This window comes from Cherax quadricarinatus, chromosome 23, assembly GCF_038502225.1.
Source record: "Cherax quadricarinatus isolate ZL_2023a chromosome 23, ASM3850222v1, whole genome shotgun sequence".
Classification (NCBI taxonomy): domain Eukaryota; kingdom Metazoa; phylum Arthropoda; class Malacostraca; order Decapoda; family Parastacidae; genus Cherax; species Cherax quadricarinatus.
The window spans coordinates 1,141,833-1,169,534 of record NC_091314.1 but is presented as its reverse complement, the minus strand read 5'-3'; the positions used below and the strand labels follow the sequence as shown (position 1 = coordinate 1,169,534).

Genomic DNA, 27,702 nt, shown 5'->3' with positions numbered 1-27,702 from the left:
ACATGACTTGTGGCACTGTATACATGACTTGTGGCACTGTACACATGACTTGTGGCACTGTATACATGACTTGTGGCACTGTATACATGACTTGTGGCACTGTACACATGACTTGTGGCACTGTACACATGACTTGTGGCACTGTACACATGACTTGTGGCACTGTATACATGACTTGTGGCACTGTACACATGACTTGTGGCACTGTATACATGACTTGTGGCACTGTACACATGACTTGTGGCACTGTATACATGACTTGTGGCACTGTATACATGACTTATGGCACTGTATACATGACTTGTGGCACTGTACACATGACTTGTGGCACTGTATACATGACTTGTGGCACTGTATACATGACTTGTGGCACTGTATACATGACTTGTGGCACTGTATACATGACTTGTGGCACTCTATACATGACTTGTGGCACTGTATACATGACTTGTGGCACTGTATACATGACTTGTGGCACTCTATACATGACTTGTGGCACTGTATACATGACTTGTGGCACTCTATACATGACTTGTGGCACTGTATACATGACTTGTGGCACTGTATACATGACTTGTGGCACTGTATACATGACTTGTGGCACTGTATACATGACTTGTGGCACTGTATACATGACTTGTGGCACTGTACACATGACTTGTGGCACGGTATACATGACTTGTGGCACTGTATACATGACTTGTTGCACTGTATACATGACTTGTGCCACTGTACACATGACTTGTGGCACTGTATACATGACTTGTGGCACTGTATACATGACTTGTGGCACTGTATACATGACTTGTGGCACTGTATACATGACTTGTGGCACTGTATACATGACTTGTGGCACTGTATACATGACTTGTGGCACTGTATACATGACTTGTGGCACTGTATACATGACTTGTGGCACTGTATACATGACTTGTGGCACTGTATACATGACTTGTGGCACTGTATACATGACTTGTGGCACTGTACACATGACTTGTGGCACTGTATACATGACTTGTGGCACTGTATACATGACTTGTGGCACTGTATACATGACTTGTGGCACTGTATACATGACTTGTGGCACTGTATACATGACTTGTGGCACTGTATACATGACTTGTGGCACTGTATACATGACTTGTGGCACTGCATACATGACTTGTGGCACTGTATACATGAATTGTGGCACTGTATACATGACTTGTGGCACTGTACACATGACTTGTGGCACTGCATACATGACTTGTGGCACTGTACACATGACTTGTGGCACTGTATACATGACTTGTGGCACTGTACACATGACTTGTGGCACTGCATACATGACTTGTGGCACTGTATACATGACTTGTGGCACTGTATACATGACTTGTGGCACTGTATACATGACTTGTGGCACTGTACACATGACTTGTGGCACTGAAGAGGACTTGTGGCACTGTATACATGACTTGTGGCACTGTACACATGACTTGTGGCACTGTATACATGACTTGTGGCACTGTACACATGACTTGTGGCACTGTATACATGACTTGTGGCACTGTACACATCTCTTGTGGCACTGTACACATGACTTGTGGCACTGTAGACATGACTTGTGGCACTGTATACATGACTTGTGGCACTGTATACATGACTTGTGGCACTGTACACATGACTTGTGGCACTGTATACATGACTTGTGGCACTGTACACATGACTTGTGGCACTGTATACATGACTTGTGGCACTGTATACATGACTTATGGCACTGTATACATGACTTGTGGCACTGTACACATGACTTGTGGCACTGTATACATGACTTGTGGCACTGTATACATGACTTATGGCACTGTATACATGACTTGTGGCACTGTATGCATGACTTGTGGCACTGTATACATGACTTGTGGCACTGTATACATGACTTGTGGCACTGTACACATGACTTGTGGCACTGTACACATGACTTGTGGCACTGTATACATGACTTGTGGCACTGTACACATGACTTGTGGCACTGTACACATGACTTGTGGCACGGTATACATGACTTGTGACACTGTGCACATGACTTGTGGCACTGTACACATGACTTGTGGCACTGTACACATGACTTGTGGCACTGTACACATGACTTGTGACACTGTGCACATGACTTGTGGCACTGTACACATGACTTGTGGCACTGTACACATGACTTGTGGCACTGTACACACTACCTGTGGGGAAGGTGTCTCTCTCACAATCCTGGTGACAGTGAAACACACACACACACACACACACACACACACACACACACACACACACCTCATGGAACTGTATTTAAGGGTGAATAAAGTGTATTTCTGGAGGATCATGGTGAGACAGTTGCTGTATATATATCTAAATATTATCACCAATATATTTGCCCGCCAAGTGCTGTAGACCGGATTATTTACCCGGCCTTGACTACCCTCTAATTTGATCAGTTCAACAGTAATTCTGTCTCTCCCCCCATCCCGTGTTTACTAACTTATATTCTGAATCTAAACTTTTAAATTTAAATCCATTATTTAAGCTTCTGTCTACTAAAAGTTCAGTCTGCGGCATTTAGAACGAAGAACACGTAAAAAAAATCACTGAGTAATAAGGGAGATTTAGTTAATAAGGATGATTTATACAGTAACGGACAGCGTCAAGTCAGGAGCTGTGGCTCGTACGTTGGTTTGCGCGCAGCCAGCAGTAACAGCCTGGTTGATCAGGCTCTGATCCACCAGGAGGCCTGGTCACAGACCGGGTCGCGGGGGCGTTGACCCCCGGAACTCTCTCCAGGTAAACTCCAGGTAATAGAAAGATATAAATATGTAAACTGTTCATTATCCAGTTCCTGGAGCCATTATGTGCCTGGAGTCTACCTGGAGTCTACCTGGAGTCTACCTGGAGTCTACCTGGAGTCTACCTGGAATCTACCTGGAGTGTCTACCTGGAGTCTACCTGGAGTCTACCTGGAGTCTACCTGGAGTCTACCTGGAGTGTCTACCTGGAGTCTACCTGGAGTCTACCTGGAGTCTACCTGGAGTCTACCTGGAGTCTACCTGGAGTGTCTACCTGGAGTGTCTACCTGGAGTCTACCTGGAGTCTACCTGGAGTCTACCTGGAGTCTACCTGGAGTCTACCTGGAGTCTACCTGGAGTCTATCTGGAGTCTACCTGGAGTCTACCTGGAGTCTATCTGGAGTCTACCTGGAGTCTACCTGGAGTCTACCTGGAGTCTACCTGGAGTCTACCTGGAGTCTACCTGGAGTCTACCTGGAGTGTCTACCTGGAGTCTACCTGGAGTCTACCTGGAGTCTACCTGGAGTCTACCTGGAGTGTCTACCTGGAGTCTACCTGGAGTCTACCTGGAGTCTACTTGGAGTCTACCTGGAGTCTACCTGGAGTCTACCTGGAGTCTACCTGGAGTGTCTACCTGGAGTCTACCTGGAGTCTACCTGGAGTCTACCTGGAGTCTACCTGGAGTCTACCTGGAGTGTCTACCTGGAGTCTACCTGGAGTCTACCTGGAGTCTACCTGGAGTCTACCTGGATGGTATTCCGGGGGATCAACACCCCAGCGGCCCGGTCCACGACCAGGCTTCCCGGTGGATCAGGGCCTGATCAAAGAGGCTGTTACTGCTTGCCGCTATAATCTTCTGGCCACCACCCACACCATGGGTATGAAGTGCATAATAAATACATTAAATCAGAGACAAGAAAAGTCAAAATAACACAATGTTAACTACTGACCATAAGACTGGTGTAAGTCCGGGCATAACTAATGTAATCCTTACATCAACACACATTGACAGGAGAATAATAAATGTAGTCATTACTCGCGTTAAAACACACTCGCACGAGCATGATTAATGCAGTCATTACTCACATCAACATTCTCAATCATTAACCCCCAACACAACAGACACTAAGTGTAGCCAATGAATTTATTGAAGGTCCCGTGACGAGTGCATGTGTGTGAAGGTCCTGGTCAGTGTTGCAACTTGACTTACACGGAACAGGTATGTCTTCACTCACTAGAATAACAAAACATAAGATATTTATTTTATGTGTACAACAAGGTTCAGTACATAACACACACACACACACACACACACACACACACACACACACACACACACACACACACACACACACACACATACATACATACACACACACGTGTGGGGGGATGTGCGTACGAGGCAGACATGGAGTTCGTTGTGGCAGTGACCTTGCTGGTAATTGTAGTGGTGGTTATGGTGGTGGTAGATGTGGTAGTGGTACATTGGAATGTACAGCGCAACTGTTCTAATAATAACCAGATGAGGTGTGTCACCAGTGGTGTGGCACTTGTTTTGTTTACATGCCTCTGGCTCCTCTTATCCCCGTGTTGCCTGGCTGCTCCTGGCACCAACCTCTCCTGTATTGCCGGGATGAATGTTCCCTGTGTAGCTGTTGGAGGTTGTGGTACCATTGTACCCTTTCTTGTGCAGCTGTGTAGGGTTGTGGTACCGCTGTACCCTTTCTTGTGCAGCTGTGTAGGGTTGTGGTACCGCTGTGCCCTTTCTTGTGCAGCTGTGTAGGGTTGTGGTACCGCTGTACCCTTTCTTGTGCAGCTGTGTAGGGTTGTGGTACCGCTGTACCCTTTCTTGTGCAGCTGTGTAGGGTTGTGGTACCGCTGTACCCTTTCTTGTGCAGCTGTGTAGGGTTGTGGTACCGCTGTACCCTTTCTTGTGCAGCTGTGTAGGGTTGTGGTACCGCTGTGCCCTTTCTTGTGCAGCTGTGTAGGGTTGTGGTACCGCTGTACCCTTTCTTGTGCAGCTGTGTAGGGTTGTGGTACCTCTGTACCCTACCTACCTTTATTGTGTAGCTGTGTACGGCTGTGATACAATTGTATCCTTCCCTGTGTAGCTGTATAAGGCTGGGGTACCTTGTGTAGCTGACATCTGCACTGTGGTACCAGGCATTGGACACGGTAGCACCGGACACGAGTGAGGCTACATTGACTTTTGGTACAGCTACAAGCATCAGGAACCACCGACTGAACATTAAAATGGTATAAAATACCGACAGGTTGATAGGTAAGACACATATGCAACAGTTAGGTATCTTTATTTCGAAACGTTTCGCCTACACAGTAGGCTTCTTCAGTCGAGTACAGAAAAGTTGATAGAAGCAGAAGAGACTTGAAGACGATGTAATCAGTCCATCACCCTTAAAGTTTGAGGTGGTCAGTCCCTCAGTCTGGAGAAGAGCATTGTTCCGTAGTCTGAAACAATATGGAGTTGAAGTGACAGGATGGAGCTTTTTATAGCGCCAGGAATTAAAGATGTTTAACTGTTGCATATGTGTCTTACCTATCAACCTGTCGGTATTTTATACCATTTTAATGTTCAATCTGTCAGACACTGCAACACAAGGGTATCTTGGTACAGACATCAACTTCGACAACCTCTACTAGTGAGAACGACTGGATTTGAGAGGGACCTGACCTCCCAAAGTGACCTACGTCTCACCTCCTGGCGCTATATAAGGCTCCATCCTGTCACTTCAACGTACACATATCATCCATAGCCTAGATGATGACCATGCCCGACATTGGCAATCAGTTATAAACACAACAGATGTACAGCGTACAAGAGATCCCAAAGCATTCTGGTCATCCATTCGGAGACTTACAGGCACCCCTCGATCCACAACCTTTAGACACATAAATCACAACAACAGACAGATCTCTGACCCTGCTGAAGCTGTACATATTTTCAAAGATATATGGGAAAACATCTTCCACCCACATCCACCAGACCAAGCTGTCATAGCACATACATTAGACATAGAGAGATGGGTATCCAACCATGAAGATTTAACCAATCCTGATCCAATCATAAACCTAAACACCCTATCTTCCACGCATCCTCTAAACTCTCCTTTTACTGTAAATGATGTTCACTCCTTACTAACACACCTTCCGAAAAAAGCTCCAGGTGCTTCTGGTCTATCACATTCACCAGTGAATCTCTCCACCTCACGACAAACACACCAGCCTTGAACGTATACTGGAAGACACTTAGAGACAAACAACTTGACAGACTTGAAGCGTACCATGACTACTGGACTACATACTTAGCAGATACTCTCAGACGTCCTTACAATGATGTAAATCTTTTTCAATCGTTGTGTGATCCGGCACCTCCACCACAATACAAATAAATTACCTGACTTTTGCTTAAAAATTCAAATAACTTAAAAGTGCCATTGCCGTAGAGCTGTGTCTTTGTGCGTTTTCGGGCTGAAGTGCTTGCGATGTGCGTTTGCGTCGCCTTTGCAGTAACGTGTCCCTGAACCGTATCCAGTCATTGCAAGTTGATGTGCTTCCAGCAAGCTGCAGTCAGCACCCGCAGAGTCCCGGTTGTCTTTCTGTCGTCTTCGTTGTTTATCCAAGCTTAGCAGTTGGGTCTAGTCCTGACTCTTCTCTCTTCAAATTCAAATTCAAATTCAAAGTTTATTCTCTATAAGGATTACAATGCTGAGTTTACAGAAATTTGGTTATTGTTTGGTTTACATGTAGTAAAATTGAGATTACAGAGTGTACCACTAGAACGCTTAGCATGGCTAGGCATTTCGGGCATACTTAGTTTTATTCTTAAATGTAAAATATTACAAATTATGAGGTAAGTTGGTATTATGGCTAAGTGACTAAATACTATTTTGTGAGTTTAGCAGTGTGAATGCTTTTGTTTTGGCACAGTATATAGTTTCAGTATTGGAGTATCACAGGATTCATTATATTAAGACTGAGATTAATATTTCTGTTTATGGTCAAATGAGTGTGCGAGTGTAAGTGTGAACCACCAGGTGGTATTCGTGAAGTTAGTTGACGGGGTGTATCAGGGAGATAAGATGTTTTCTAATTGTAGTTTTGAAGGTGATGAATGTGTCTGCAGTTCTAGAGTTCTCAGGTAGGGTATTCCAGATTTTAGGGCCTTTGACATACATTGAATTTTTGTAAAGGTTTAGTCGGACACGGGGAATGTCGTAGAGATGTTTGTTTCTGGTGTTATGCCTATGGGTTCTGTCACAACTATCAAGAAAGCGTTTAAGGTCAAGGTTGATATTAGAGTTTAAGGCCCTGTAGATATAGATTTCACAGTAGTAAGTGTGGATGTACTGAACTGGGAGTAAGTTTAGATCTTTGAAGAGTGGGGGGGGGGTGCTGCCAGGGATGGGATTTAGTGATTATTCTTACTGCAGCTTTTTGTTGGGTTATTATTGGCTTTAGGTGTGTTGCTGCAGTTGATCCCCAAGCACAAATAGCATAGGTGAGGTATGGATAAATAAGTGAGTGGTATAGTGTGAGAAGGGCATTTTGCGGCATGTAGTATCGTATCTTGGAGAGGATCCCAACCGTTTTGGATACTTTTTTGGCTATATGCTGGATATGGGTGCTGAAATTCAGGTTATTGTCAAGGTATAAGCCTAAGAATTTTCCCCCATTATTTCTGGTAATTAGAGTGTTGTCAATCTTAATGTTAATTTGTGCATCTCCTGCTCTGCTACCAAACATAATATAGTAAGTTTTGTCAGTGTTAAGCGTAAGTTTGTTGGCTGTCATCCAAGTCGATATTTTAATCAGCTCGTCATTCACAATGGTGTTAAGGGTGGCAAGATTAGGGTGAGAGATGACATAAGTCGTACCATCAGCAAAGAGAATGGGTTTTAGGTGTTGGGATACGTTTGGTAGGTCATTGATGTATATGAGGAAGAGCAGGGGACCAAGGACACTTCCCTGCGGAACTCCAGTATCAAGTGGCCGTGTTGCTGATGCTGTGTCTATTCTTCGCACTGTCCCCACTTGCCCCTCGCCCCTCGTGGGTACTTACCTGTGAGTCCGTATCCCGTATCGTCAACTCCATATTGTTTCAGACTACGGAACAATGCTCTTCTCCAGACTGAGGGACTGACCACCTCAAACTTTAAGGGTGATGGACTGATTACATCGTCTTCAAGTCTCTTCTGCTTCTATCAACTTTTCTGTACTCGACTGAAGAAGCCTACTGTGTAGGCGAAACGTTTCGAAATAAAGATACCTAACTGTTGCATATGTGTCTTACCTATCAACCACCGACTAACTTGACACATGAGTAACTATACTCAATCTCCTTCTCTTAACGTAGTTCTTAATGGAGCAGAGTAATGGAAGCACTCAGTGCCAGCCTACCACAAGGGAGTGTACTGGGTCCATTGCTACGTATGTATACCCCATCCCAGATTCCCATGTCTACGTATTCTAGCTTCGTTACTTGATAATGGTCCAGTGTGGACGGAAACGTTGTCTGAAGTTTCCCTCTCCACTTTTTTTGCCAGTAATGAATTATTCCAGCCACGGTATTGTGATCTTAATCTTCTCGTCTGATACTGACTTTTGTAAGAGATGAAGTGTCAGCTGCACTCTGACACATCAATCACGTTACATTTGCTTCTGAGAAAACACCAGTGATGCAGAGGGTCTATAGAATGCACGATGTTGCTGCTGAAGTTGAGACAAATATGAATGAAAATCTCAGAGCTCCAGTTATGATGTTCGTATCTTGAGAGTGAAATACGACTGTGTAGAATCGCGTGGTAAATCTTGCAAGCGGGGCAAATAAGAAGGTTGGAACACCGAGGTGCATCTGGTGCTTGCTGGAGTCCAGAGGCTGTACACCACTACACTAGGTACTAGTTCACTCTTCACTCTGAATGTGCAGCATTGCCTTGGCTTACCTGCTCTCCCCTTTTCCTCAGATAAAGAGGATTACCAACAGACTCCTGACTGTCTTCAAGAGGCAACATGTTAAGTTGCTCTAGTTAGTTCCTGGTCAGTCAGGCTGTGGTTCGTACGTTGAACTGCATGCGGCTAGCGTTAACCTGGTTGATAAAGCCTTGGTTGGCCAGGAAGCCTGGTCTGAGGCCAGGCTACGGGGGCGTTGACCCCCGAAAACATTCTTCAGGTAGATCATCCACGGAGACTCCATTCTTGCCTCGGCTCAGCCTAGTTGGATCTGTTATTTTAACAGAGCTATCAGTACTGGAGAGAATAGGTCCACTTCCTTGGATCAAGAGCCCTCATCGGCATCAAGGAAACCGTCAGTAGTTTTGTGTGTGACGTCATCATTAGTGATCAAATATTCCTGGGATGACTCACGTTCAACACAGGTTCTGACATCAGGAAAATACAGCTAACTGGCCAAATGCCAGCTGTTTCCTATAGCTGTTTGTCACACCTGTGTTACCACACCTGTTTGCCACAGGTGTTTCCCACACCCGTGTACCACATTATTCTTATTATTTCTATGCTTATTAAATAAGGTAAAAACCCTAACATATTCTATAATATATTTCTAGAAGACATTTACATATGATGCCGCAGGATAACTCAGGATAACAACTCAACAAGATAACAAATAGAAATTTAAAATCTATCTCATTTAGAAGTCTTAAATGTAGAGATTGGAGGAAGGAGAGTGATAGTAGCAGTTGTGTTCCAAGACTGTCGTCAACTGTGACCCACAGCTGGTACAGCTGGTACAGCTGGTACAGCTGGTACAGCTGGAAACAGCACAAAGATCTGCAACGAAACTAGTCCTAGAGGGGATGGGTATGATATATTGAGGCTAGAGATGTTAAACCTGACGACACTGGAGAACAGTAGGACCAGAGGTGACATGATCACGACGTATAAAATACTGAGGAACTGACAGGGTGAAGAGGGAGTGTGTGTTTGAGAGGCGGGTCTCAGGTACACGAGGTCACAGCTGGATGTTAAAAGCACAAATGAACATAAGAACATAAGAAAGAAGGAACACTGCAACAGGCCTACTGACCCATGCGGAACAAGTCCATGTCCCCCCCCCTCCCCGGATTAGACCAATGACCCCCCTGCCGGATTACCCACCCAGTCTGGTCACCTCCACTCAAGGAAGGAGCACGGTACCAGACCCAGCAGCACAAGCTAGTCAGGTCCAACTCACACCCACTCATGTATTTATCTAACCTATTTTTAAAACTACACAACGTTTTAGCCTCAATAACTGTACTCGGGAGTCAAAGGGATGTTAGGAAATATTTCTTTAACCTTAAAGCGGTCAGGACGTGGAACGACCTTAGACAGCGGAGTGGTAGAGGCAGAATCCAAACATAGTTGACGCAGCCACGAGAGTGAACCCAGTAGCAGCCAGCGGAGAGACGAGGCCAGGAGCCGAGACTCGACTCCTGCAACCACAAGTAGGTGAGTACAATTAGGTAAGGGAGAGAGATCCCTCCATCACCTTAATGTGACCATATAATTTATTATTATATACATGGTTCACCCGTTATTACTGTGCAGGAGAGTGCTTGTAGGCGGCGGCAAGAATTAAAACTTGACATTTCACGCAATAAACAAAAGTGCTAAATTGAATAGAAGGTGATATCATAAAGTTGGCTAGAAGCTCTTCTATTGGCTGAACCTCTAGTAACGCCTCAATCAGAGGCTTCCTCATTGGCTGTAGACGCGATGACGTCACGGCTGAAGCTGAATCCGGTTGTGGAAGCCGGCTGGTGGTTGGCCAGGAGATAGTGACGTCACGTTTGAAGGTTGCGGCGTGTGAAAACTGGCAGGTGATTAGCTGGAAGATAGTGACGTCAGAGGTCTCGTGATGGTGTGCCAGCTATGACGTCAGTGTGACTCAGCTGGGCGCCAGTGTGAGGGAGGAGGGAGGGCTGGAAGGTCGGGGGGAGGGAGAGCGACTCCACATCCACATGTTTACCTCATGAATCGTGATCTGTGTAGGTGGTTGTGATCTGTGTAGGTGGGTGTTGCAGTGGCCCTGGCCGGGAGAGGTACCACCTACAGCGTGACCCACCATGGAGAAGATAGCCTTAGTGTGAGTGTTGTTGATATATCATCATCAACTGTGTCTGGCTGCTGTACCTGAAGCAACAATGTCGCCGCTGACTCCGTCTCCTCTCTTACCTCACTTCCTGCCTCCCTACCTCTCCTTTTGCCCTATTTCCTGCCTCCCTATCTCTCTTGCCTAGCTTCCTATTGTCTGCCTCTCCTGCTCATCTTCCTACTGCCTGCCTTCCTGCCTCTCCTGCTCATCTTCCTACTGCCTGCCTTCCTGTCTCTCCTGCTCAGCTTCCTACTGCCTGCCTTCCTGCCCAGCTTCCTACTGCCTGCCTTCCTGCCTCTCCTGCTCAGCTTCCTACTGCCTGCCTTCCTGCCTTCCTGCCTTCCTGCCTTCCTGCTCAGCTTCCTACTGCCTGCCTTCCTGCCTCTCCTGCTCAGCTTCCTACTGCCTGCCTCTCCTGCTCATCTTCCTACTGCCTGCCTTCCTGCCTCTCCTGCTCATCTTCCTACTGCCTGCCTTCCTGCCTCTCCTGCTCATCTTCCTACTGCCTGCCTTCCTGCCTCTCCTGCTCAGCTTCCTACTGCCTGCCTCTCCTGCTCATCTTCCTACTGCCTGCCTTCCTGCCTCTCCTGCTCATCTTCCTACTGCCTGCCTTCCTGCCTCTCCTGCTCAGCTTCCTACTGCCTGCCTCTCCTGCTCAGCTTCCTACTGCCTGCCTCTCCTGCTCATCTTCCTACTGCCTGCCTTCCTGCCTCTCCTGCTCATCTTCCTACTGCCTGCCTTCCTGCCTCTCCTGCTCAGCTTCCTACTGCCTGCCTCTCCTGCTCAGCTTCCTACTGCCTGCCTCTCCTGCTCAGCTTCCTACTGCCTGCCTTCCTGCCCAGCTTCCTACTGCCTGCCTCTCCTGCTCAGCTTCCTACTGCCTGCCTTCCTGCCCAGCTTCCTACTGCCTGCCTCTCCTGCTCAGCTTCCTACTGCCTGCCTTCCTGCCTCTCCTGCCCAGCTTCCTACTGCCTGCCTCTCCTGCTCAGCTTCCTACTGCCTGCCTTCCTGCCTTCCTACTCAGCTTCCTACTGCCTGCCTTCCTGCTCAGCTTCCTACTGCCTGCCTTCCTGCCTCTCCTGCCCAGCTTCCTACTGCCTGCCTTCCTGCCCAGCTTCCTACTGCCTGCCTTCCTGCCTCTCCTGCCCAGCTTCCTACTGCCTGCCTTCCTGCCCAGCTTCCCACTGCCTGCCTTCCTGCCCAGCTTCCCATTGCCTGCCTTCCTGCCCAGCTTCCTACTGCCTGCCTCTCCTGCTCAGCTTCCTACTGCCTGCCTCTCTTGCCCAGCTTCTTACTGCCTGCCTTCCTGCCCAGCTTCCCATTGCCTGCCTTCCTGCCCAGCTTCCTACTGCCTGCCTCTCCTGCTCAGCTTCCTACTGCCTGCCTTCCTGCCTCTCCTGCCCAGCTTCCTACTGCCTGCCTCTCCTGCTCAGCTTCCTACTGCCTGCCTCTCCTGCCCAGGTTCCTACTGCCTACCTCTCCTGCTCAGCTTCCTACTGCCTGCCTCTCCTGCTCAGCTTCCTACTGCCTGCCTCTCCTACCTCTCCTGCTCAGCTTCCTACTGCCTGCCTTCCTGCCTTCCTGCCTTCCTGCTCAGCTTCCTACTGCCTGTCTTCCTGCCTTCCTGCCTTCCTGCCTTCCTGCCTTCCTGCCTTCCTGCCTTCCTGCTCAGCTTCCTACTGCCTGCCTTCCTGCCTCTCCTGCTCAGCTTCCTACTGCCTGCCTCTCCTGCTCAGCTTCCTACTGCCTGCCTCTCCTGCTCAGCTTCCTACTGCCTGCCTTCCTGCCTTCCTGCCTTCCTGCCTTCCTGCTCAGCTTCCTACTGCCTGCCTTCCTGCCTCTCCTGCTCAGCTTCCTACTGCCTGCCTCTCCTGCTCAGCTTCCTACTGCCTGCCTTCCTGCTCAGCTTCCTACTGCCTGCCTCTCCTGCTCAGCTTCCTACTGCCTGCCTCTCCTGCTCATCTTCCTACTGCCTGCCTTCCTGCCTCTCCTGCTCATCTTCCTACTGCCTGCCTTCCTGCCTCTCCTGCTCAGCTTCCTACTGCCTGCCTCTCCTGCTCAGCTTCCTACTGCCTGCCTCTCCTGCTCAGCTTCCTACTGCCTGCCTTCCTGCCCAGCTTCCCACTGCCTGCCTTCCTGCCCAGCTTCCCACTGCCTGCCTTCCTGCCCAGCTTCCCACTGCCTGCCTTCCTGCCCAGCTTCCCACTTCCTGCCTTCCTGCCCAGCTTCCCACTGCCTGCCTTTCTGCCTAGCTTCCTACTGCCTGTCTTCCTGCCCAGCTTCCCACTGCCTGCCTTCGTGCCCAGCTTCCTACTGCCTGCCTTCCTGCCCAGCTTCCTACTGCCTGCCTTCCTGCCCAGCTTCCTACTGCCTGCCTTCCTGCCCAGCTTCCTACTGCCTGCCTTCCTGCCAGCTTCCTGCTGCCTGCCTTCCTGCCCAGCTTCCTACTGCCTGCCTTCCTGCCCAGCTTCCTACTGCCTGCCTTCCTGCCCAGCTTCCTACTGCCTGCCTTCCTGCCCAGCTTCCTACTGCCTGCCTTCCTGCCCAGCTTCCTACTGCCTGCCTTCCTGCCCAGCTTCCTACTGCCTGCCTTCCTGCCCAGCTTCCTACTGCCTGCCTTCCTGCCCAGCTTCCTACTGCCTGCCTTCCTGCCCAGCTTCCTACTGCCTGCCTTCCTGCCCAGCTTCCTACTGCCTGCCTTCCTGCCCAGCTTCCTACTGCCTGCCTTCCTGCCCAGCTTCCTACTGCCTGCCTTCCTGCCCAGCTTCCTACTGCCTGCCTTCCTGCCCAGCTTTCTACTGCCTGCGTTCACAAACATACAAACAATATCCGCGTGCTAATACGATGTCATTGTCTCGCCAAATGTTAGAATAGTTGTGTCAGTAATGGTGCCATCGCATTGGTGCTGGAGATGGGCTCTTGATCCATGGACTTAAAGATACACTTCTCCTTTCTTAGATGAAGCCTGATTACCCCCACCCCCCTGATTCTCCAGGTGTTGTGAAGAGTATATACACTGAGAGATGTATACCTGGAGAGGGTTTCGGGGGTCAATAATAATAATAATAATAATAATAATAATAATAATAATAATAATAATAATAATAATAATAATAATAATTTATTTTTACATGATACATGTTTATACAAAGGAATATAGTAGTTGGGTGTACATGCCAAAAGCCTCTTTGTATGCTGAGCATTTCTGGGAAACAAAATTGACTTAAGATTATTAAGGCAATAACAGTACAATGAATACAAGAGTCTACAGTATTGTGTTAGGTCATGTTATATGGTTTTAATAAGTCATGTAGAGAAGACGTCCAGTTTTGATTATTAATCTTAGGCGGACACAGTGAAGTGATTAACATTTGAGATGAATACAGATATTGAGAATAAGTATATATTGATGATTATATTGATGATTATATTGATGAGAGAGTTTTACCTATGTTCATGATATTGAGCAAATGCATGTATACCTTTTACATATGTATTTATGATATATATACACAGAGAGATGTGTATAGCTGTATATACACAGGGGTAGTTCCCAGTCGGGAAAACACATCCACTTCCTTGGATCAAAGTCTCATTGGCATCATGCACTAGGCCATGTCGTGCAGTTTAAAGATTATCCCCAAGGCTTTTTGATGACCCACAGCCGGGTGGCCAAGCACAACGTCACCTCGGCTGGCAGAGCCAGCTCTCATGCTATTGGTTGACTGAATCGGACTGGTAAAATCAGATAATTGTAAAATAAATATATACACAAGCTATTGCCCATAGCCATTCATAGGTCCACACAAGAACGATGCAGATAAAAATTATTGCAGTCCTACCCGGAGGCAAACACAAGCATGGCGGTAAACAAATAGTCTTAACTAATGTTCACGGTTGTATCCATCGAACCTGGGAGAAGTAAGTTGATTCAGGTAGAGGTACACATAAATACAGGTACATAAATTATCTTACTTACCAGCATATGTGTAGATTACCCTTCAGGATAGCCTGCAAAAGTCAGATAACGTGAGTTATTTCCATTGGGGTTCTTGACTTATTTCCATTGCTGAAGTGAGTTCGAAGCCCAGCGACTACAACAGGAGTCATTAAGTGCCCATGTTCTCTGTTCACCACCAGTTAAGGAGAATTTAATCACTAAAATGGGGCTTAAACTTATAGTTGATATACTGAGAAAAACACCTCTCTGTATCGTAACCTGTCCCTGAGAGGTGTGATCGCAGAGGTGCGTCTTATACACCAGGTAACATACCTTTGCTAAATAATTTATAAATAGATTATAATATTACAACTACCTAAATATTCACTTACAGACCTCCGACACAATGCCCCCAAACATAAACAAAGGGCAGCAGCCGTAAGGAAAGAAAGAGGCAACCCGGTGTTTGTAACAGCAGCGGCCATCAGGTGCAAAGGGAATATCCCAAGTGTTGATATAAGAGTTACGAAATCACTGTAACTCTAGCTGATTACGTTACTTACGTCTTTAGGTTACTTGCGTCTTTCTAAAGCGACTCATATTGTGGTATTATGGTTACAGGTAACTTAAGATACTGTAAAGTGTCTCCTCCTTGTCTTATTTAGACTTTCTTGTTGGCGAGTCGGGTTGTACATATTTATGTGTGTTTACTCACTTATATGAGGTTGCAGGGATCGAGTCGCAGTTCCTGGCCCTGCATACTAGGTCAACTCTCCTGGCTCCAAGAGCCTTATCGTACCTCTTCTTAAAGCTGCGTATGTGTGTGTGTGTGTGTGTGTGTGTGTGTGTGTGTGTGCGTGAAAGAGAGACGCCGACTATGATAACAGCAGTAGCACACTTACAATTGCCCGTCTTTTGTTTGGTAAGATAAAAGTGACTTGAACGTCAGTCGCTAACGGGAACCTCCAGTCGCTACCGGGAACCCTCAGTCGCTACCGGGAACCCTCAGTCACTACCGGGAACCTCCAGTCGCTACCGGGAACCCTCAGTTACTACCGGGAACCCTCAGTCACTACCGGGAACCCTCAGTCACTACCGGAAAACCTCAGTCACTAACGGGAACCCTCATTCACTACCGGGAACCCTCAGTCGCTACTGGGAATCCTCAGTTACTACCGGGAACCCTCAGTCACTACGAGGAACTCTCAGTCACTACCGGGAACCCTCAGTCACTATCGGGAACCCTCATTCACTACCGGGAACCCTCAGTCACTACCGGGAACTCTCAGTCACTACTGGGAACCCTCAGTCACTATCGGGAACCTTCAGTCGCTACCGGGAACCCTCAGTCGCTACCGGGAACCCTAAGTCGCTACCGGGAACCCTCAGTCGCTACCGGGAACCCTCAGTCGCTACCGGGAACCCTCATTCACTACCGGGAACCTACAGTCGCTACCGGGAACCCTCAGTCGCTACCAGGAACCCTCAGTCGCTACCGGGAACCTTCAGTCGCTACCGAGAACCCTCAGTCGCTACCGGGAACCCTCAGTCGCTACTGGGAACCCTCAGTCGCTACCGGGAACCCTCAGTCGCTACCGGGAACCCTCAGTCACTACCGGGAACTGTCAGTCGCTACCGGGAACCGTCAGTCGCTACCGGGAACCCTCAGTCACTACCGGGAACCCTCAGTCACTACCGGGAACCCTCAGTCGCTACCGGGAGCCCTCAGTCGCTACCGGGAACCCTGAGTCACTACCGGAAACCCTCAGTCGCTACCGAGAACCCCCAGTCGCTACCGGGAACCCTCAGTCGCTTCCGGGAACCCTCAGTCGCTACCGGGAACCCTCAGTCGCTACCGGGAACCCTCAGTCGCTACCGGGAACCCTCACTCGCTACCGGGAACCCTCAGCCGCTACCGGGAACCCTCAGTCGCTACCGGGAACCCTCAGTCACTACCGAGAACCCTCAGTCACTACCGGGAACCCTCAGTCACTACCGGGAACTCTCAGTCTCTTCCGGGAACCTTCAGTCGCGACCGGGAACCCTCAGTCGCTACAGGGAACCCTCAGTCGCTACCGGGAACCCTCAGTCGCTACCGGGAACCCTCAGTCGCTACCGGGAACCCTCAGTCGCTACCGGGAACCTTCAGTCGCTACCGGGAACCCTCAGTCGCTACCGGGAACCCTCAGTCGCTTCCGGGAACCCTCAGTCACTACCGGGAACCCTCAATCGCTACCCGGAACCCTCAGTCGCTACCGGGAACCCTCAGTCGCTACCGGGAACCCTCAGTCGCTTCCGGGAACCCTCAGTCGCTACCGGGAACCCTCAGTCTCTACCGGGAACCCTCACTCGCTACCGGGAACCCTCAGTCGTTACCGGAAACCCTCAGTCGCTACCGGGAACCCTCAGTCACTACCGGGAACACTCAGTCACTACCGGGAACCCTCAGTCACTACCGGGAACCCTCAGTCGCTACCTGGAACCTTCAGTCGCTACCGGGAACCCTCAGTCGCTTCCGGGAACCCTCAGTCGCTACCGGGAACCCTCAGTCGCTACCGGGAACCCTCACTCGCTACCGGGAACCCTCACTCGCTACCGGGAACCCTCACTCGCTACCGGGAACCCACAGTCGCTACCGGGAACCCTCAGTCTCCACCGGGAACCCTCAGTCGCTACCGGGAACCCTCACTCGCTACCGGGAAAACTCAGTCGCTACCGGGAACCCTCAGTCGCTACCGGGAACCCTCAGTCGCTACCGGGAACGCTCAGTCACTACCGGGAACCCTCAGTCGCTACCGGCAATCCTCAGTCGCTACCGGGAACCCTCAGTCACTACCGGGAACGCTCAGTCACTACCGGGAACCCTCAGTCGCTACCGGCAACCCTCAGTCGCTACCGGGAACCCTCAGTCACTACCGGGAACCCTCAGTCGCTACTGGGAACCCTCAGTCACTACCGGGAACCCTCAGTCACTACCGGGAACCCTCAGTCGCTACCGGGAACCCTCAGTCACTACCGGGAACCCTCAGTCGCTACCGGGAACCCTCAGTCACTACCGGGAACCCTCAGTCGCTACCGGGAACCCTCAGTCACTACCGGGAACCCTCGGTCATTACCGGGAACCCTCAGTCACTACCGGGAACCCTCCAAGACCGGACGCTTACCAGGAAATATTATTGTGGTTATACTACTTGTACACGCCCACCTCTTGGTACACACTTATGTAAGTGTAACCTGTAGGGTGTAGGGTGTACACAGCCTAGGTGTGTGTACATACATCTAGGGTGTACACAGACTAGGTGTGTGTACACACATCTAGGGTGTACACAGCCTAGGTGTGTGTGTGTACACACATCTAGGGTGTACACAGCCTAGGTGTGTGTACACACATCTAGGGTGTACACAGCCTAGGTGTGTGTGTGTACACACATCTAGGGGGTACACAGCCCAGGTGTGTGTACACACATCTAGGGTGTACACAGCCTAGGTGTGTGTACACACATCTAGGGTGTACACAGCCTAGGTGTGTGTGTGTGTACACACATCTAGGGTGTACACAGCCTAGGTGTGTGTACACACATCTAGGGTGTACACAGCCTAGGTGTGTGTACACACATCTAGGGTGCACACAGCCCAGGTGTGTGTACACACATCTAGGGTGTACACAGCCTAGGTGTGTGTACACACATCTAGGGTGTACACAGCCTAGGTGTGTGTTCACACACCTAGGGTGTACACAGCCTAGGTGTGTGTACACACATCTAGGGTGTACACAGCCTAGGTGTTTGTACGCGCATCTAGGGTGTACACAGCCTAGGTGTGTGTACACACATCTAGGGTGCACACAGCCCAGGTGTGTGTACACACATCTAGGGTGTACACAGCCTAGCTGTGTGTACACACATCTAGGGTGTACAGAGCCTAGGTGTGTGTGTACACATATCTAGGGTGTACACAGCCTAGGTGTGTGTGTGTACTCACATCTAGGGTGTACACAACCTAGGTGTGTGTACACACATCTAGGGTTTACACAGCCTAGGTGTGTGTGTGTACACACATCTAAGGTATACACAGCCTTGGTGTGTGTGTACACACATCTAGGGTGTACACAGCCTTGGTGTGTGTGTACACACATCTAGGGTGTACACAGCCTTGGTGTGTGTGTGTACACACATCTAGGGTGTACACAGCCTTGGTGTGTGTGTACACACATCTAGTGTGTACACAGCCTTGGTGTGTGTACACACATCTAGGGTGTACACAGCCTTGGTGTGTGTGTACACACATCTAGGGTGTACACAGCCTTGGTGTGTGTGTACACACATCTAGGGTGTACACAGCCTTGGTGTGTGTGTACACACATCTAGGGTGTACACAGCCTTGGTGTGTGTGTACACACATCTAGGGTGTACACAGCCTTGGTGTGTGTGTACACACATCTAGGGTGTACACAGCCTTGGTGTGTGTGTACACACATCTAGGGTGTACACAGCCTAGGTGTGTGTGTACACACATCTAGGGTGTACACAGCCTTGGTGTGTGTGTACACACATCTAGGGTGTACACAGCCTAGGTGTGTGTGTACACACATCTAGGGTGTACACAGCCTTGGTGTGTGTGTACACACATCTAGGGTGTACACAGCCTTGGTGTGTGTGTACACACATCTAGGGTGTACACAGCCTTGGTGTGTGTGTACACACATCTAGGGTGTACACAGCCTTGGTGTGTGTGTACACACATCTAGGGTGTACACAGCCTAGGTGTGTGTGTACACACATCTAGGGTGTACACAGCCTAGGTGTGTGTGTACACACATCTAGGGTGTACACAGCCTAGGTGTGTGTGTACACACATCTAGGGTGTACACAGCCTTGGTGTGTGTGTACACACATCTAGGGTGTACACAGCCTAGGTGTGTGTACACACATCTAGGGTGTACACAGCCTAGGTGTGTGTGTACACACATCTAGGGTGTACACAGCCTAGGTGTGTGTGTACACACATCTAGGGTGTACACAGCCTAGGTGTGTGTGTACACACATCTAGGGTGTACACAGCCTAGGTGTGTGTGTACACACATCTAGGGTGTACACAGCCTAGGTGTGTGTGTACACACATCTAGGGTGTACACAGCCTAGGTGTGTGTGTACACACATCTAGGGTGTACACAGCCTTGGTGTGTGTGTACACACATCTAGGGTGTACACAGCCTAGGTGTGTGTACACACATCTAGGGTGTACACAGCCTAGGTGTGTGTGTACACACATCTAGGGTGTACACAGCCTAGGTGTGTGTGTACACACATCTAGGGTGTACACAGCCTAGGTGTGTGTGTACACACATCTAGGGTGTACACAGCCTAGGTGTGTGTGTACACACATCTAGGGTGTACACAGCCTAGGTGTGTGTGTACACACATCTAGGGTGTACACAGCCTAGGTGTGTGTGTACACACATCTAGGGTGTACACAAACTCGTGTCTGCTGTGAAATTATAGATGCACGAGATTTTCTTTATTTCCTCAGTTATATATGAAGTAGAGGAGTCACCAACCTGTGGCCCTGGGGGAGCATGCTGCCCTGGGGGACGCATGTGGCCCTGGGGACGCATGCTGCCCTTGGGGAGCATGCTGCCCTGGCGACGCATCCGTCCCTGGGGGACGCATGTGGCCCTGGGGGAGCATGTGGCCCTGGGGACGCATGCGGCCCTTGGGGAGCATGCTGCCCTGGGGACGCATCCCTCCCTGGGGGACGCATGTGGCCCTGGGGGAGCATGCTGCACTGGTGACGCATCCGTCCCTCGGGGACGCATGTGGCCCTGGGGGAGCATGCGGCCCTGGGGGACGCATGCGGCCCTGGGGGACGCATGCAGTCCTGGGGCAGCATGCGGCCCTGGGGCATGAATGCGGCCCTGGGGGAGCATGTGGCTCTGGGGACGCAGGCACTACACTGGACCTACAATGGGCACTACACTGGCCTTACGATGGGCACTACACTGGCCCTACGATGGGCACTACACTGGCTCGACGGTGAGCACTACACTGGCCCTACGATGGGCACTACACTGGCCCTACGATGGGCACTACCCTGGCCCTACGATGGGCACTACACTGGACCTACAATGGGCACAACACTGGCCGTACGATGGGCACTACACTGGCCCTACGATGGGCACTACACTGACCCTACGATGGGCACTACACTGGTCCTTCGATGGGCACTGCACTGACTCTACGATGGGCACTACACTGGCCTTACGAGGGGCACTACACTGGCCCTACGATGGGCACTACACTGGATTTACGATGGGCACTACACTGGTCCTACGATGGGCACTACACTGGCCCTACGATGGGCACTACACTGGCCCTACGATGGGCACTACACTGGCTCGACGATGGGCACTACACTGGCCCTACGATGGGCACTACACTGGCCATACTATGGGCACTACACTGGCCCTACGATGCGCACTACACTGGCCCTACGATGGGCACTACACTGTCCCTACAATGGGCACTACGCTGGCCCTACGATAGGCACTACACTGGTCCTACGATGGGCACTACACTGGCCTTACGATGGGCACTACACTGACCCTACGATGGGCACTACACGGGCTCTTCGATGGGCACTACACTGGCCCTACGAGGGGCACTACACTTGCCTTACGATGGGCACTACACTGGCCCTACGATGGGCACTACACTGGCCCTACGATGGGCACTACACTGGCCTTACGATGGACATTACACTGGCCTTACGATGGGCACTACACTGGCCCTAGGATGGGCACTACACTGGCCCTACGATGGGCACTACACTGACTTTACGATGGGCACTACACTGGCCCTACTATGGGCACTGCACTGATCCTACGATGGGCACTACACTGACCCTACGATGGGCACTACACTGACCCTACGATGGGCACTACACTGACCCTACGATGGGCACTACACTGACCCTACGATGGGCACTACACTGACCCTACGATGGGCACTACACTGACCCTACGATGGGCACTACACTGACCCTACGATGGGCACTACACTGACCCTACGATGGGCACTACACTGACCCTACGATGGGCACTACACTGACCCTACGATGGGCACTACACTGGCCCTACGATGGGCACTACACTGACCCTGCGATGGGCACTACACTGACCCTACGATGGGCACTACACTGACCCTACGATGGGCACTACACTGACCCTACGATGGGCACTACACTGACCCTACGATGGGCACTACACTGACCCTACGATGGGCACTACACTGACCCTACGATGGGCACTACACTGACCCTACGAGGGGCACTACACTGACCCTACGATGGGCACTACATTGACCCTACGATGGGCACTACACTGACCCTACGATGGGCACTACACTGACCCTACGATGGGCACTACACTGACCCTACGATGGGCACTACACTGACCCTACGATGGGCACTACACTGACCCTACGATGGGCACTACACTGACCCTACGATGGGCACTACACTGACCCTACGATGGGCACTACACTGACCCTACGATGGGCACTACACTGACCCTACGATGGGCACTACACTGACCCTACGATGGGCACTACACTGACCCTACGATGGGCACTACACTGACCCTACAATGGGCACTACACTGACCCTACGATGGGCACTACACTGACCCTACGATGGGCACTACACTGACCCTTCGATGGGCACTACACTGACCCTACGATGGGAACTACACTGACCCTACGATGGGCACTACACTGACCCTACGAGGGGCACTACACTGACCCTACGATGGGCACTACACTGACCCTACGATGGGCACTACACTGACCCTACGATGGGCACTACACTGACCCTACGATGGGCACTACACTGACCCTACGATGGGCACTACAATGACCCTACGATGGGCACTACAATGACCCTACGATGGGCACTACACTGACCCTACGATGGGCACTACAATGACCCTACGATGGGCACTACAATGACCCTACGATGGGCACTACAATGACCCTACGATGGGCACTACACTGACCCTACGATGGGCACTACACTGACCCTACGATGGGCACTACACTGACCCTACGATGGGCACTACACTGACCCTACGATGGGCACTACACTGACCCTACGATGGGCACTACACTGACCCTACGATGGGCACTACACTGACCCTACGATGGGCACTACAATGACCCTACGATGGGCACTACAATGACCCTACGATGGGCACTACAATGACCCTACGATGGGCACTACACTGACCCTACGATGGGCACTACACTGACCCTACGATGGGCACTACACTGACCCTACGATGGGCACTACACTGACCCTACGATGGGCACTACTCTGACCCTACGATGGGCACTACACTGCCCCTACGATGGGCACTACACTGACCCTACGATGGGCACTACACTGACCCTACGATGGGCACTACACTGACCCTACGATGGGCACTACAATGACCCTACGATGGGCACTACAATGACCCTACGATGGGCACTACAATGACCCTACGATGGGCACTACACTGACCCTACGATGGGCACTACACTGACCCTACGATGGGCACTACACTGACCCTACGATGGGCACTACACTGACCCTACGATGGGCACTACACTGACCCTACAATGGGCACTACACTGACCCTACGATGGGCACTACACTGACCCTACGATGGGCACTACACTGACCCTACGATGGGCACTACACTGACCCTACGATGGGCACTACACTGACCCTACGATGGGCACTACACTGACCCTACGATGGGCACTCCACTGACCCTACGATGGGCACTACACTGACCCTACGATGGGCACTCCACTGGCACTACGATGGGCACTACACTGACCCTACGATGGGCACTACACTGACCCTACGATGGGCACTACACTGACCCTACGATGGGCACTACACTGACCCTACGATGGGCACTACACGGACCCTACGATGGGCACTGCACTGACCCTACGATGGGCACTACACTGACCCTACAATGGGCACTACACTGGCCCTACGATGGGCACTACACTGACCCTACGATGGGCACTACACTGACCCTACGATGGGCACTACACTGACCCTACGATGGGCACTACACTGACCCTACGTTGGGCACTACACTGACCCTACGATGGGCACTCCACTGACTCTACGATGGGCACTACACTGACCCTACGATGGGCACTCCACTGGCACTACGATGGGCACTACACTGGCCCTACGGTGGGCACTACACTGGCCCTACGATGGGCACTACACTGACCCTACGATGGGCACTACACTGACCCTACAATGGGCACTACACTGGCCCTACGATGGGCACTACACTGACCCTACGATGGGCACTACACTGACCCTACGATGGGCACTACACTGACCCTACGATGGGCACTACACTGACCCTACGATGGGCACTCCACTGACCCTACGATGGGCACTACACTGACCCTACGATGGGCACTACACTGACCCTACGATGGGAACTACACTGACCCTACGATGGGCACTACACTGGCCTTACGATGGGCAATACACTGGCCCTACGATGGGCACTACACTGACCCTACGATGGGCACTACACTGGTCCTACGATGCATCAGCCATAAACTACTGAAGCCATTTAGAAGAGTTAAACTGAGATTTATTTAGCATGAATGAACGTGAATCAAAATTTCACGTTATTTAACCCAAAATGATCAGATGTGCACCTACACAATTATATTATAGTCTCCACCGTAGCTTAATTTGAAGGCAACATTTTTGAACGTTTGAAGCTACGCCATTGTGGGCTTTAAAAGCTATCCCAGCCATTCCAGGATGCTGAAAACGGGTTCAGTAACTCTGGTCATGGGTCACCTGCACGTGCCGGGTGTTCCTGGAATCTGGTCCTCGTTACCGTACACAACCGTTCAGAATTTGAATTCTGTTGTATGAGGAACTCTGGAGTTAAAGCGAAAGAAAATCGAAAAGTAGGAAGAAGAAAAACAAAAGGATACCTAGTTAACATCTGATAGAAAAATGCTTCCTTATTTCTTGCAGAATTTAGGTACACAAACTTTTACATTATTTCTGTATTTATGGGGAAGAACTAAACTCGTAAGAGGTAATCAGGTTTCATCAAAGGGAGTGGAGCGTGGCTGTAGTTTCCTGGATGAAGAACTCTTCAGGTGTATGCAGGTTCCCTCTCATGTAAGGTAAAACTTTTACAAAACGAATTCAAACACAGATGTCGGGACTTTCTGGTCTGCAGGCCGCTAGCAGGAACAATCTGGTTGATCAGGGTCTGCAGTAAAGTCTGGTCTCAGGCTGCAGGTTCCCTGAGTGGGATTTTATTATTCTGGTCCCTATGGGATCATAAAGCTCCTGGGAAAAAGAAGGTAATCAGGTTCGATTTCTGGAAAAGGCGAACAGGTTCATTTTCTTGGATCAAGAGCTGCTGACCAGAAGCAAACTACCTTCCTTCAGGGTTCCAGAGAAAAAGAACGCAGATAAATCCTGAAAACTGCTTAAAGATTTGTCCTCTGGTAAACAAGATATAGACTAATGAACTTCGTGCTTAACTTTATCAATAAGTTAGTTTTGTTATGATTGAGCAACATTACCCACCTTAAGTTGGCTAGACTTTCCATAGGAATTCATTTTTATAATAAACTCTGTTGTTGCTTTTTCTATTTTCTTTTGGTCTTCGTAAGAGATTTAGGAAAACCGATTAGCGAGACTTAAATCCTGCACTCTAAAAGAGGAGTAGAGATGTTGTGGTCCTGGAGGTGAGAGGTACACTGCCTGCTCTCTACAGGAGAGGTGGGGATGTTGTGGTCCTGGAGGTGAGAGGTACACTGCCTGCTCTCTACAGGAGAGGTGGGGATGTTGTGGTCCTGGAGGTGAGAGGTACACTGCCTGCTCTCTACAGGAGAGGTGGGGATGTTGTGGTCCTGGAGGTGAGAGGTACACTGCCTGCTCTCTACAAGAGAGCTGGGATGTTGTGATCCTGGAGGTGAGAGGTACACTGCCTGCTCTCTACAGTAGAGCTGGGATGTTGTGGTCCTGGAGGTGAGAGGTACACTGCCTGCTCTCTACAGGAGAGTTGGTATGTTGTGGTCCTGGAGGTGAGAAGTACACTGCCTGCTCTCTACAGGAGAGTTGGGATGTTGTGGTCCAGGAGGTGAGAAGTACACTGCCTGCTCTCTACAGGAGAGTTGGTATGTTGTGGTCCTGGAGATGAGAAGTACACTGCCTGCTCTCTACAGGAGAGTTGGTATGTTGTGGTCCTGGAGGTGAGAAGTACACTGCCTGCTCTCTACAGGAGAGTTGGGATGTTGTGGTCCTGGAGGTGAGAAGTACACTGCCTGCTCTCTTCAGGAGAGTTGGTATGTTGTGGTCCTGGAGGTGAGAAGTACACTGCCTGCTCTCTACAGGAGAGTTGGTATGTTGTGGTCCTGGAGGTGAGAAGTACACTGCCTGCTCTCTACAGGAGAGTTGGGATGTTGTGGTCCTGCAGGTGAGAAGTACACTGCCTGCTCTCTACAGGAGAGTTGGGATGTTGGGGTCCTGGAGGTGAGAAGTACACTGCCTGCTCTCTACAGGAGAGTTGGGATGTTGTGGTCCTGCAGGTGAGAAGTACACTGCCTGCTCTCTACAGGAGAGTTGGGGATGTTGTGGTTCTGGAGGTGAGAAGTACACTGCCTGCTCTCTACAGGAGAGTTGGGGATGTTGTGGTCCTGGAGGTGAGAGGTACACTGCCTGCTCTCTACAGGAGAGTTGGGGATGTTGTGGTCCTGGAGGTGAGAGGTACACTGCCTTCACCCTTAAGGAGAGGTGGGATGTTGTGGTCCTGGAGGTGAGAGGTACACTGCCTTCACCCTTAAGGAGAGGTGGGATGTTGTGGTCCTGGAGGTGAGAGGTACACTGCCTGCTCTCTACAGGAGAGTTGGTATGTTGTGGTCCTGGAGGTGAGAGGTACACTGCCTGCTCTCTACAGGAGAGTTGGGATGTTGTGGTCCTGGAGGTGAGAGGTACACTGCCTGCTCTCTACAGGAGAGTTGGTATGTTGTGGTCCTGGAGGTGAGAAGTACACTGCCTGCTCTCTACAGGAGAGTTGGTATGTTGTGGTCCTGGAGGTGAGAGGTACACTGCCTGCTCTCTACAGGAGAGTTGGTATGTTGTGGTCCTGGAGGTGAGAAGTACACTGCCTGCTCTCTACAGGAGAGTTGGTATGTTGTGGTCCTGGAGGTGAGAAGTACACTGCCTGCTCTCTACAGGAGAGTTGGGATGTTGTGGTCCTGGAGGTGAGAAGTACACTGCCTTCTCTCTACAGGAGAGTTGGGATGTTGTGGTCCTGGAGGTGAGAAGTACACTGCCTGCTCTCTACAGGAGAGTTGGGATGTTGTGGTCCTGGAGGTGAGAAGTACACTGCCTGCTCTCTACAGGAGAGTTGGGATGTTGTGGTCCTGGAGGTGAGAAGTACACTGCCTGCTCTCTACAGGAGAGTTGGGATGTTGTGGTCCTGGAGGTGAGAAGTACACTGCCTGCTCTCTACAGGAGAGTTGGGATGTTGTGGTCCTGGAGGTGAGAAGTACACTGCCTGCTCTCTACAGGAGAGTTGGGATGTTGTGGTCCTGGAGGTGAGAAGTACACTGCCTGCTCTCTACAGGAGAGGTGGGGATGTTGTGGTCCTGGAGGTGAGAAGTACACTGCCTGCTCTCTACAGGAGAGGTGGGGACGTTGTGGTCCTGGAGGTGAGAAGTACACTGCCTTCACCCTTAAGGAGAGGTGGGATGTTGTGGTCCTGGAGGTGAGAAGTACACTGCCTGCTCTCT

General features: G+C 50.3%; 1 protein-coding gene across 2 annotated transcripts in view; it reads left to right on the top strand.

Moving 5' to 3' along the window:
• Positions 1–27,702, top strand: part of LOC128685602 (phosphatidylcholine:ceramide cholinephosphotransferase 1) — a 136,717-nt gene that overhangs the window by 17,567 nt on the left and 91,448 nt on the right. Inside the window, exon 1 of one of the 2 annotated variants that reach the window (XM_070087741.1) lies at positions 10,763–10,908. The exons of the other annotated variant lie outside the window; for it this stretch is intronic. Coding sequence (XP_069943842.1) covers positions 10,889–10,908 — 20 coding nt within the window. The 5' untranslated portion in view covers positions 10,763–10,888. Of the gene's footprint in view, positions 1–10,762; positions 10,909–27,702 lie in introns of those variants that run through there. 2 annotated transcript variants of the gene reach the window in all.